The 12,476-nt window shown below is 50.2% G+C and overlaps 1 protein-coding gene across 1 annotated transcript; it reads right to left on the reverse strand.

Annotated features, from left to right (window-relative positions):
• Positions 1-9,091: 9,091 nt before the first annotated feature.
• On the reverse strand, positions 9,092-11,057 carry LOC119440471 (solute carrier family 22 member 7). Its single transcript, XM_037705376.2, has one exon. The coding sequence runs from the start codon at positions 10,811-10,813 to the stop codon at positions 9,092-9,094; it is 1,722 nt and encodes a 573-aa protein (XP_037561304.1). The 5' UTR covers positions 10,814-11,057.
• Positions 11,058-12,476: the final 1,419 nt, after the last annotated feature.

Here is a 12,476-nt window from a genome sequence, read left to right on the forward strand (position 1 = left end):
ACATACCATCCGTACAATTTCACAGGGCAGAAGGATAACCAAACGAGAGAAGCCAGAGCTGTTTACTCGAGGCGTTCTTATTGCGGTGCGAATCTGGGTATTATTTTGTGCGGGAAACGGCTATCGCACATCCCATAATCTGCAGAAGATTTTGCTTCCCTCCATGAAAACGGAATGACCGAAATAGCGGAGGCAGGAGGCTTGCTTGCAAAGCAGCCGTGTTCATAACGCAGCCTTCCAATCATGTCGACAGTACCGTCATTTTCAACGCATGATGCACGTGGAGTGGAAGTTTGGAGGACGGAACAACCCATGCCGGCGCGTCGTGACTGTCAGTCTGTACGAGCTTCGGCAAGCGAATTTAGTTCAGAATTTTGCCAAACGCAAGAAAGGCACGGAACTGGAAGCGAGAGTGACGAAATGTATGACGAAATGACGAGTGTGACGAAATATACCGAAGACTTTCAAGTGGTTCTGTTCTAGCCAGCTGAAAGAAAATAATTATTCAAAACGTGAAGGTGAAATTCAGGTAAGTTGAACTCATCGAAAACTCAGTAGTGTCGAACCATGAATTTCGCCTTCCAACGCTTAACCTCATCCAAAGCAATGCTAGGGCTTCGCCTCATACCGATTGTTAATGCGGGAAAGCCAAATCCACAGGCCATACACATTACGCTTTTCTTCTCGCAACATATTATCACCGCTTTTCCTGCGGTATTTCATTCGTATGTTACGCTTCATATCTCCCATATACATTTTCCTCCTCTCCTCAGCTCCAGGAATCTAAAGCAGCAACGGAGTAAGTGCCTAGGGACAAGCGAACACCGTGGCTGCTCACGTCACCACCGACGTTCTATTGTATGTATAGTCCAGACTACATCTTGTTACGCGCAACCATGATGTTGCTTGTTTCAAGAGGGTATTAAGCCTCGGAATAGTACTTGTCTAATGCACATACATTCCTTTCACTAATCCTGTCAGCCTTTAAGTATCGGCCTTGCAGACCAGCGGGGACATTCTCCTTCCTACAATATTTTCGATTTCGCTTTCAGTCAAACAGGAAAGCGAGAAGCACGTCAGCAAAGAGCCTGTACAGTGCTCAGCGATTTAAACGCGATATTCCCAGGGCGTGGCTGCCACCGCTGAGAGCTGAGGACACGAAGCTGATCAATTGTGCTATATACAATGAAGGCGAGAGTCTTTGTGACACATTGTGACTGCATTTGGTCCCCCAGCGATCACACACTGCTCTCCGGTGACGCAAGAAGCCCCTGCCACCATGTTGTCCGAGTATCGCGTTTTAATTGCTGAGCACTGTACATACGTACACTAGCCAACGAATCAAATTAGCACAGAGTGCCTCAAAAAAAATTATACAACCTACTGGCTGACAACCGGGACACAGTAGCCGACAACCACGAGCTTTCAGAGAGTCCCTTCGCATCGTCACACCTAACTGCTTTCTCTCTGCCTAGCGCAATAATAGCTTCCCCAGAACCGCGAGATGCATATAAGGAAGATAAACCCTCAGCGACAAACGGGAAGCCTAGCACGAGCATCGCAGCAACCGTACGGACCCCATCAAGCCTATACCCCCGCCACCGGCTTCCTTCCCGCCCCCACTATACCTTAGCTCCTCGTCCCATCTCCTCGGAGATGAGAACGTAGCTCTGCGGGAAAGGCGCACGTGTGCGTAGCACGCCGCCATCAGCGGGGCACTTATCCAATTTCCGTCTCGGACCTGCACGGAGGAGCCGCACTTGATGGGCGCTCGCCCTTACGAGGCACGGCGCCAAATAGAAGGCGCACCACGAGAAGCGAACTCGTTTCCGTTCGAGCCCCCTAACGGTCCCACTCCTCCGCTAAGGTAATATAGATGACGCACCCGCTTCGGTGAACCGCTCCGACTGGCTGAGGTAGCCACGCAGCGGGGATTAAACGAGCGCTACACTCAGCTCGCGTGCCTTAGTTCACGCGCAAGGGCTAGCCAGACAAGTGGTAGATTGTGTGGGGTCTCTCGGCGCTATAGTATGCAGCGCCCGGACGGAGAATGAAACTTTCGGGGAACGACGAAGATTCGCGGCATGAAGACGACTTTCGGGAAACGTTCTCCTACAGATATTTCATGTACAGAGCGTACGAGGGCCACTCGCGAGCTCCGCGCTGGTTTATGTGAGCCCAGCCATCGCCCGTTTACGCGGCCACTTCTGACAATGACTGTCGATCGAAGTGCCTCTCGAAAGCTGCGAGTCTGGCGGTCTCGAGTTAATTTAAGGCGGACGAATATTGGGCGTGGTTGTTTTATTAACGGGCATCTGGAATTCGTAAATCTCGGCACTCCCCCCCCCCCCCCCCCCCCCATTCACTAAGCAGCACGTAACACAGCTTCAAGAATCAGCAAAAAAAAAAAAAAAGGACCATCCGCATGCGTGACTGCCACACCTTGTGTTCCCCGAGGGATCAGTTATAGCCCGTAAAGAGACTTCACGTCTCCTTATCGCATTCTTAAGACAGACTGGTTTGTTAGACATGGGGCGAAACACGGCAGTGATATTACAAGAGGCGCTCGCGCGGAGCAATTTCCGGCCTTGATCGCCAGTCTAAAGCCGCCTGTCGCTACAACCCACCACCCAAACCACGATTCTACGGATGGAAAGCGCCAATTTTATGATGCTATCCGCCGTATTTCAGTTCATGAAGGCAACTATGCCGGTTCCTTGAGTACAGCCTCAGTATAACGTGAGGCATTTATCCCTTGCATGCAGGGAGTTTCTTCCTGATCTCAAGATGAACTTCCGTTTTCGTAAGTTCATCTCACCTAATCTCACTTACAGAAACTCTAAGCTCACTTTGCTAACAGCGCCACACTCGTGAAACATCCGCGAATGCGGCAGGGGCCCCTCTAAACAGTACGATAAAGCAACTAGAAAATACTTCCGCCGTGGTTACCGCGTCGCGCAACATGCCTCGCGCATAGCGCGGCTTTCGAAAAAGGTGAAATTAGCCTTCCGGAAACTGGCAAGGACTACACTTCCTGCAGATGCTTCAAAGAAAAGTATGCAACTGCAGCAAAGTCCAGTCGAACATCGAACGCCCCCTGAAAGAGCTTGTGGCACCGCCGCAACGCACCCGTGCACATGCAAGAAGCCAAAGTTCCGCGTTTCCACCGTTCGCCAGTACTTACGACACTGAAAAAGACGTAAGAACGCTTGAATTCGCGCGAGTCGCTGCGCAGAATGTTTACACTAATCAATCTTTTTTTTCTAAACTTTGCAACAGAAATGTGCCACTTTCTACAGCACCAACAATTTCGTCGCTGTCGATAGCGTCCTCAACAGCCCCCCCCCCCCTCCCTCTCTAACGAAAGAAAAGAAAGAAAAACGCGGAAATATTAGCCATTTTGCCTCATCGTCCGCCAGCTACGGTGCAGGTACCCAGCGCTAGGCTCCCTGATAATGGTGCTTACCACGAAACAATACAAATGTTGCGGCTACGCGTTCGGTCGTGAGCTGTTGTCAGCAACTCGAAGCTTTTCACTTTTCGTGGTGGAGTGTCGCATGAAAACATTTCAGAGAAAAGATCCTTTCATGGGAGCCAGCAGAAAAACAAGTAATGAAATAGAAACGAGGGTGTGTTAGTAAAATGACGATTACTGGAAGCAAAAGTTTGTAAGGAAGGAATTATAAAAGTATGCGAACGCAACAGGCGCCACAGAAAGCTTTCGGAGTACGAAAACTGCTAACAGAAGTTACCCTTCCTAGCCGCTTCACTATGGAGCACGGCACATGCGACGTGTAGCTCCCTCCGGCAGAAATGACACAACGTCGCCTAAGAGTCTCAGACTAGGAGCAACAGGTCGCAACGCAGCGTACCTACACGCCTTGCCGAAGAGTAAAGCAACGCCACGTACACACTCGTATACGGGGTAGGTTCGAGAAACGGGCAGAGTCACTTGAAGTCTCTGTAGAGATTTTCTGAAAACCCAACGGCAAGGACAGGAAGGTAGAACACAAATATTTGTGCGTTACCTTACGGCCTTCGCCCGTTACGCTTCATAAAACTTGAATGACAACAAGCCCAAATCGACATCTTGCTTTCCATTAAAATACTTGCCTCAATGTGATAAACATTAACAGATAAATCTGGGTGGATGGAATCAGTCGTCCTCCTCTACTTTCTCTGCTTGGTCGTCTGCTTCTTCGTCGTCGTCGTCTCCTTTTTAATATGATTCTACGAATTCTTGTTCTACGTCTTCTTATCCATCATTGCCATCGTCTTCTCATCTGTTCTCCTTGTAATGCCAAATTTCGTTGCTCTCGGAACGGCGGGAAAGCATAAGGAAAAGCCCCTGAGAAGATTTCAAATATTTCAGCTCCCTGCATGGTCGAATAATTTAGATTCTTATTACCGATGTTCTTAAGTATTTCGTTCGTGAACTCGTACATTTATTAGGTATAATGTACGTACTTCTAACGTCCGACTTGTATACAAGAAAAATACAGAATGCTTTAAACCTCAGCGCTTGCTTAATTGTGTGCGTAAGAAAATAACGCATAGTGTCGTTTTGACAGCAAAAGCATTTGTCTTTTTCTTTCCTGTTTTTTTTTTTAATTTATTGTTTGGGTAACCGCGCATTGTACATTAATTATAATCAGGGATTATTGCACTTCGTGCACAATAAAACAGCGTGTAATATCTTGTTTTGAAAACAACGATTCCTTAGCGGCGATTACCTTTCACTCTTAATTTTTTTTTTATTCACTGTTTACGCAATCGTGCGTCGTGCCTTATATATATACATCTCGTTCCCGTACAGAGAGTTCAGTTGTGCGAGTAAACGCTGCCGGCGCGTCCTTCCACTCTGACACTGTCTATAAGTGGCGCTGCGGCACTAATTACGAGTCAGCACTACTAGCTCGCCAGGCGACGGCGGCGACCACGAAGGCTTTCAGCTTGCTTTCGTTTAGCCCCCTGCTGTCTCGTACACCGACTGAGAATGCTGCGCTTGCGCGCAGCGAGAAATCAGGAGCATCAGGAGCGATGCCGGAAGAGACCGGGAGGGGAGAGGAGGCAGTGTGTTCCTAAAGGGAATCGTCTCACGGGAAAACACAGAAAGAACGAGAGAAAAGAAAGAAAGAGAAAGCCGGTGGTCGGCCCCGGGGCGATCGATTCGAGACGGGCGCGCTTGGTCCCTTCCTCGGCTCCATTCTCCAGGGGTGGGCCAGCCAGCACGGGGCTGCCAGGTAAACAAACAGAAGCCGTGACGTCAGCTCGTCCTCCCGGTCTCGCTTTCAAAGCGGGGCGCCTATACGCGCTATCTGCGGGGGCCGTGGTTTGGGAATGAATGCGTGCGGCGCGCGCCGGTGGCCCTGGCGAAAGCCGCGAGACCCACGCCCCCGGCGCCAACATCACGCATGAGGTCGGGCTGTGCCGCCATTAAGCAGCAAGCGACTGCCGTCAGCGCGGCCGGGTTTAAAGCCGTTAAGCCCGCGCGGAATGACGCCGACTATTGAAAGAGAGAAAATTCATATTAAAAAGAAAGCGCACGCTATAAAATGGAGCGTAGTGCGCACCACACAGCGGCGTGCCGCTGGTCTGAACGTTTTATTTTTTCTATTCGGTGCTAAAGAAAGAGAACCGAGAACTGTGCAGAGAGGTGACGTGCTTTATGCGCACGTTAAGTAGGAAGAAAAAAATATGCTGTTTCTTGTGAGAAAGAAACGAAGGCGTGCGCCATTGTCCGTCGCTTATGCGATTTATTTAGGGACGTTAAACAAATGTCTTCAACTGTGCGAGTAGTTAAAGAAGAATGGCAGTTTCGCCCAAAGGGCGAAGCACTGACTGCGATATCAAGGTTTATAGCGTTCCGCTTGAACTACTCGGACGGTGTTCAATTTACACGCGGGTCCGACTAACGCGGCCGCGACATACGCGGGTGCGACAATATTTCTGGCATTCTTAAAATCGCGAACACGCCGTGTATAGGGCCTGTAATGACATCCCACAGGCACCACTACGCTGCCCGTAAGGAGCCGCGCCAGTAGAACTACATCACTTTCAGATTTGAGCACTGATATTGTTTTGCGCGTCGAATATTTAATAGTGTGAGAAGATTTAGGATAAAAAGCATGCGCTGTGAGTGTTATGATTCATGATGTTTGTTTGTGGGCTGCCATTCTCAAAGTTCTGAGGAATAAATTTAGTCAAGAACGTAAGACCTGGTCTGAGCTAACTTGGTGATTGAATAGCGTAGCAACATAACCCGCCATCTACGGCATGGATAAGCATATAGCGTATACCTATACCTAAATATATGCGGACACCCCACGGTGATGTCGGCGGCGAAAGTTTGCTTGGAGTGTCCACGTAATCGCTATCGCAATAAAAAGCTCCTAATCAGCGTTCAATAAATCATTTTCGCGCCATGAGAAGGAAGGAGCTAGACCGCACGAAATAAATGTCGATTAAAGTATGTTGCGTGCAATTTATCATGAAAGTGCACGGGCAGTGCCAGCGTCAAGGTTGCAAAATCCTCGCCCGTTGTCTCAAAACGCAAAGCATACCGGCTACGCTCAGACTTCTGCACATAATAAACAAACAAAGCCGTCACGTGATCGGCGGCCTCCGCATAGCCTAACCACCAGCGCGAGCTAGAGAACGCCACCGGAATTGGACAACGCAGTCGGGATCTCATATACCATGGAAACGCATCTCCCACCGTCGTCACCAGCACCGTGACAGGCTCTTGAGTAACGCGCCGCGGTATTGCCTTGCACACGCCTGCAACGACGTATACGCTGTAACCAGAAAAGTGTTCGGGTTTCGGCGTTATACTGCCTTGTCGCTGATCTGAACAGCGCGAAATACGAGCGCTGCAGCCGCAACCAGAGAAGCTCACAGAGGGGCGTTGCTGGTATACGACATCCGCATTCGCAGGGTTTCTACGCAGGCGTCCTCGCGACCCGGGGGTTTTTTATGTGCTTGGGAGAAAAACAGATGTAATTGCGAGAGTCGTTGTGTTTTTCCACTTTCGAGTGAGTTTCAAGCCCAAGTATTATAACTTATTTGGCAAGCGTCTCTACTTGATGTCATCTGGCACCGAGAGAAACTGAAGGAAAAAGTTAGGAAAGGCAAATATTAACGTTCGCGTGTGAACGTAAGAAACAGACCGCGTATGCAGCTTACTTTACGAGCAAAAGAAACCGTGACCACGCGTTCCTGTGCGCGGCAGTGTAAAAGCAGCCTGCGTCGATCGTTCTCGACTTGGATGTCCCCGCGAAGCTGTCTTCCTTGCCGGCTTCACCAGAACTCGGAACTATAGACTTAAGATGACTGCTTGTCGCTTAACTGTATATTTAACCGCCTACGGCGAGTACTGCAACGTCCCCAAAGGTACGAAATGTTGTGGTACGTTATAAGCAGCGAATCTGCTCGTTGAGTGGCAGTTTTAGCTTCACGTATATAGTCTTCTTTCTGCGGCTGTAGCGGAATCCCCGGCAGCAGTGAACACAGGCTTCTTGTAGGGCACCGTATGGCGTCGGATCACGGCGTCTAGGTCAACGTAGATTCATTAATTAACGTAGTTCATTTGACTCGCCCAGCTGCTGCACGAAGACCTCATTCCCGAGGGCAGATTTAGGGTTTGAGAGATAGCGCTAGAGCTCGACTGCTCAAGGGGTAACACACGCGAATCTATAGTACCATACCGTGAACGTTTTCTTTTACTTCGCGCTTTCTTTCTTGCAACGCTTTCTTTGCTACAGCGCTCTCAAACGCCATGACGGAGGCTGTGCATGATCGGGTGCTGAGGTCCACACGGTGCACGAGATGTGCCCGGCAGGAAACACAGTTTGTCGGCATCCGATCCGAGTATTCTATGCTCGCTCGCGCAAAGCGGCCGCTGCGTCGTCATTCAAAGTCACGGCTTGAGGACGCGAGATGATCCTTTTCCCACGTCGGATGTCTTTTACAGCGAAGCTGTTTATGGCTAGGGTTACGTGGATGTTTCGTGTGCGTAAGCAAAAGCTCAGGTCCCGCACGAAAGCGGTCATGCCACTGCTCGCGCGTTCGTCGTCAACTTATTACACAGCTGGCTCGTCGGCGTCCCTCGCATATTAATTTTGAGTAGATTAGTCATCATCATCAACAGCCTATTTATGTCCACTGCAGGACCATTTGCCGCTGTGCGACCCACGTCTGCCATGACTACGTTCGCACTGCCCTCTCTTCGTCGGCGTTCCAAGCGCTTGCGTATTTAGTTTCCTTTCCTTCAGCTCTCCCGTGGTGGCGGTGCCGTCGAAAGGTCATGCGTGTCTATAGTTTCCTCCGGCTCCTCGGGGCGGCGATCCCGTCGTCCACGCGAATGTATGTAAAAAGCAGAAATACAAGTTTCCCTTCTCCATTTTGAATTTCACTTCTCTTCTGTCGTCGTAATGGGAAGGCCGCGTATAGTCCGGACTCCCGAGGAGTAACGCGCCAACGTGCTGAACAGCTTCGCTGGTCATCCACCTTCACAGAGTGAAACGGCTCATGATTATTTTTTTCGAGTGGCCATGTACAAGGACGAAATTAGTTCAAAAAAGTATACTGAAAAAAAGTAGCCATGGGCAAATAAAGCAGCGTGGACACAGCGTGGGCAAATAAAACAGCTGCACATTAGTAGTAAACGGTGGGCAGAAAGTACCGCATTTTAAAGGATAGGCTCAGTTAATTTTATTCCAGCTTCAGTTACGTTCGCCGTATATTCTCGCGCGAGAAATAGTCATAGCTTAATCAACGTAGCCCGTTGAGCATCGCAAAAGTAAGCATTATACATACGAATGTTCACAGAAAGCTATATATAGAACCATAGTAAAACACCAGCTCATCAATATTTCGGCTAGTCTCGGCTTGCGTCTAACAATAGAGGAGAAAAAAAAGATGCTATTCAGAAACTTGAACGCTTTCGAAAACAAAACTGAATAACTGAAAGAAAAAAATAATGCCCTACTTCGAATGGCATTCATTAGCAATATAGTGCCTCACACGTAGTGTTCGCAGTACGTGAAAGATGTCAAGAGAGCCGGGGCTTGCGTCGCTAGAATAGTTCGCGTCAATCTTTGCTCTTGAAACGGCGACTGCGGCTCGAGTTCGACTTGCTTCCGCTATCGCTAGAAGTCTTCGTCTTCCTGCGCTCACCGAGCCGCGTTTCGAGCGTGGCCTTCATGAGCTCGATGTTCTGCTGGGTCTGAACGGACAATCCCTGGGTCACCATCTTAGTGCACTCGATCGTCGTGGCGGGCGGTAAGACGCGCAGCGTCAGCAGCGACGCAAAGAGCAGGACGCCTGCGGTAGCCGGCGCCAGGTACTCGAGGCCGGTGTCCGTGAGAAACGAAGAGAACAGGGCGCATCCGACTCCGAGGCGACCGCAGGCGAGTGTCCAACCGACGGCAGTTGCGCGCAGTGCGGTCGGAAACAGCTCCAAGACGTAGACGAAGCACACGACGGCGCCAGAATAGTACAGCGCTATGTTCGCCTGCAGCAGGGCCTCCGTGGCGACGTCCATCTCGCTGAGCACGGTCAGGCAGAGAAAGCACTGCACGACACAGAGCACGGCAAACAGCACGGTGATCACTGTGAGCATGGCGAACCTTCTCATCAGCAAGTGCGCCACCGCGTAGACCGTGGAGTTGTACGTGAACGCGATGAACGGAAGCCACGGCGTATGGAGTTGCCCTTTGGAGAATGTGATGGCATACAGGGCGAACGAGTTGGAAAAGAAGCAGCCGCACAAGACGAGGGCACGCCGTCGGATGGAGAACATGCTCAGTAGTTCTTCGGCACACGTGGACTTTCGGCGATCGAGCTTCCTGGTCCCGTCCGCCTTGAGCGAATCAACCAGGCACGCTGCATTCGACAAGGGAAAGTGGTTTTTTTCTGCAGCGGCGATGACAACTTGCTCGACCCTGTCGTACATCCCGTTAGCGACTAGCCAGCGAGGCGACTCGTTAACCGTCAGGAAAGCCGGCAGCAGAACCAAGGCTGGCAGGATGAAAACGCACAGCTTTCGTTCCCAGCGCAGGTTCCAAGGCAACAACAAGAAGTACCACGCGTCGGCGGCCAATAGACCGAGCGTGATGCTCACGGCTATGCTAAGCGGCCTCTTGTCGTGGATCGTAACCTCGAAGAGGGAGATGGCGGAGGTGGTCAGGGTCAGTATTGCGCTGCCCGAGCTAAAGAACTTGAGTGCCGCGTGTGCTGCGTAGTCATTTACGAGGCAAATCGCAACTGTGGAGACCAAGAGCACCGCAACCGCCGTCAGAAGCACGGGCACCCGGCCCATGGTGTCCGCGAAATGTCCGGCTGTCAAGACGAACACAGCGGGTCCGGCGTTTTGAATCGCATACATGATGGTGATGAGTGCCTTTCTTCCGCAGACCATGTTCCACTTACTCACAGCCGTCCTATTCGCGAACTCTTCGTCGTACTCCCACTCTTGGCAAGGCACGGTCTGCGAGTCCTTAGGGTCGTCCGGGTCCTCGTAGACGAGACAGCGTCCGATCTGTCCGCCGGCTTCGTGAGCGGCGCTCGCGTACTTCGCGGCGGCTACCGAATCATTGTCGTACTGCTGCTTGCATCTGTATTGCACGCCTGCTGAGATCAACGGGAGAGTCAAGGCGTGGGTGTTCGCCAAGAAAGCACCGAGCGCACAGAGCAGCATCAGCCGCTTCTGGAACGTACCGTGTCCGAAGGCGTCGTTGCAGTCAAAATATTCGCTGGTAAACAAGTCCCTCAACTTTGGCCTGGCTCGAATGAGACGGGCCATCCGGTGCATGATGACTTTCAACGGTTGGTTTTCTTCCGGCTCTTGGAAACCACCGCAGAACGCAGACGGAGCAATACGAGCCTCCGACAATGCTCGTGCTTAATCTTCTTCTTCTGCTCCTTCTTCCTCTACCTTGTTCTTCTCATGATGATGATGACGATGAGGAGGAGGAGGATAACGACGACGAAACTTCTACCCCATAATTATTTCTGCCACCAGAATTTCTATGTATAAGCAACAACTTCAAATTGTTTTTTTTCATCTCGTCTTTGCTCATTTCTCATAACCGCAGTATTCATGGCTGATCCGCTGTGGGTATGCTCCGCAGACATTCAGGATAACGACTACAACAACTACTGTTGTAATGTAATTAGCAATTCCAGCATGTCTTTTTCTTTCTTCTTTTTTTTTTTACGTGCGCGGGTGTAATTCTGGTCCCACAATCACAAACACCGTCAGCTGAGCGCCCCTAATGGCTCTCGTTATTGCAGAAAACGAAGAATTATGTGTTAGCGGGACACGAAAGAGAGACTCATATTAAGGGTTCAGAAAATTAAACTCCTTTTAACATAATCATTCATTAACGAATACGATTGTCGCTTTATTGTTCTTTTTATTTGCACAATTCCTCATAAGCTTTCTTCTTTTTTTAAAAACTCTAATATCACCCGATTCATGGCCTATCCCGCGTAGTAGGTTATGGAGCCATAACACTAGGCATCGACCAACTAGCTCCATAAATGCCTATTTGTGAACGCCCTCTAAATATATTCAACCTTCTCCCTGCCCCCTCTTCCTCCACGCTGAACTTTCGGAAAACACAGACCACCAAAAAACTTGCCACGATCACCGTGTTTCGTGACAGCTGCTAAATCGGAATTCAATAAACATAAAATGTATATGGGCACAACCTTCACCCCTAGTAACACAAACTATTAATCATACTAGAATATGTACACAAAAACGCATTTGATTCAAGTGCGATCATAGAGGGTCACTGGATCCGGAGGTTATGGAGCCGTTCTTCTTGTTCTTCTTTAATATGCATCGGTCGTTTCGTGCCGCTAGCGAAACGCGCCCAACGCTGCCGTCTCCACGTCACTTCCTCCGCGGTAATAGCGGCTGGGTCTTTTGAAGCCCCACGACTCGCCTTATTATACATTACACGAGGAGGGCGAGTGGGCTGATAGCGCCGAACGGCCCACCAGCTCTCGTGACAGCGAGTCGGCGCCAGGAAGGAAGCGGATACACCCCGAGGTTGGCTTCTCTCTTTCTTTCTTTTTTTCTATTTTAGCCTAGCTTGGCTTTGGAACGAAGATAGAACGAGGGGAAGTGAGGGAGGGGTGCCGCCATCACCCTGTTGCGCGCGCACGCGAGCCTTCGCAGCGGCGCAGAGTTGCCGGTGCCCTGGCGTCCTTCCGGCCTGGCGCACTTTCGACCTGCAGTCGCAAGCGACTGGGCGGCTGCTTCCATTTGGGGCTTCTCGGCAATGCCCCTCCGAAGTGGCCAGATACCTCTGCCGTTAGTGTAACAAACTCGATAAGAAAATACGCCGCCAAAACAAATAAAAGCAGCGAAGTAAAAACCGAGATTACGAAAGCCGTACAATGATCACAAAGAAAAAAAAAGAAGGAATACAGAAACAGAAACAAAGGGGCTGCCAAAAGGAAGA

Source organism: Dermacentor silvarum, chromosome 2 (assembly GCF_013339745.2).
Source record: "Dermacentor silvarum isolate Dsil-2018 chromosome 2, BIME_Dsil_1.4, whole genome shotgun sequence".
Classification (NCBI taxonomy): Eukaryota; Metazoa; Arthropoda; class Arachnida; order Ixodida; family Ixodidae; genus Dermacentor; species Dermacentor silvarum.

Bases quoted from the DNA above. Each gene is read 5' to 3' on its own strand.
- LOC119440471 (XM_037705376.2), bottom strand. From the start codon at position 10,813: ATGCACCGGATGGCCCGTCTCATTCGAGCCAGGCCAAAGTTGAGGGAC.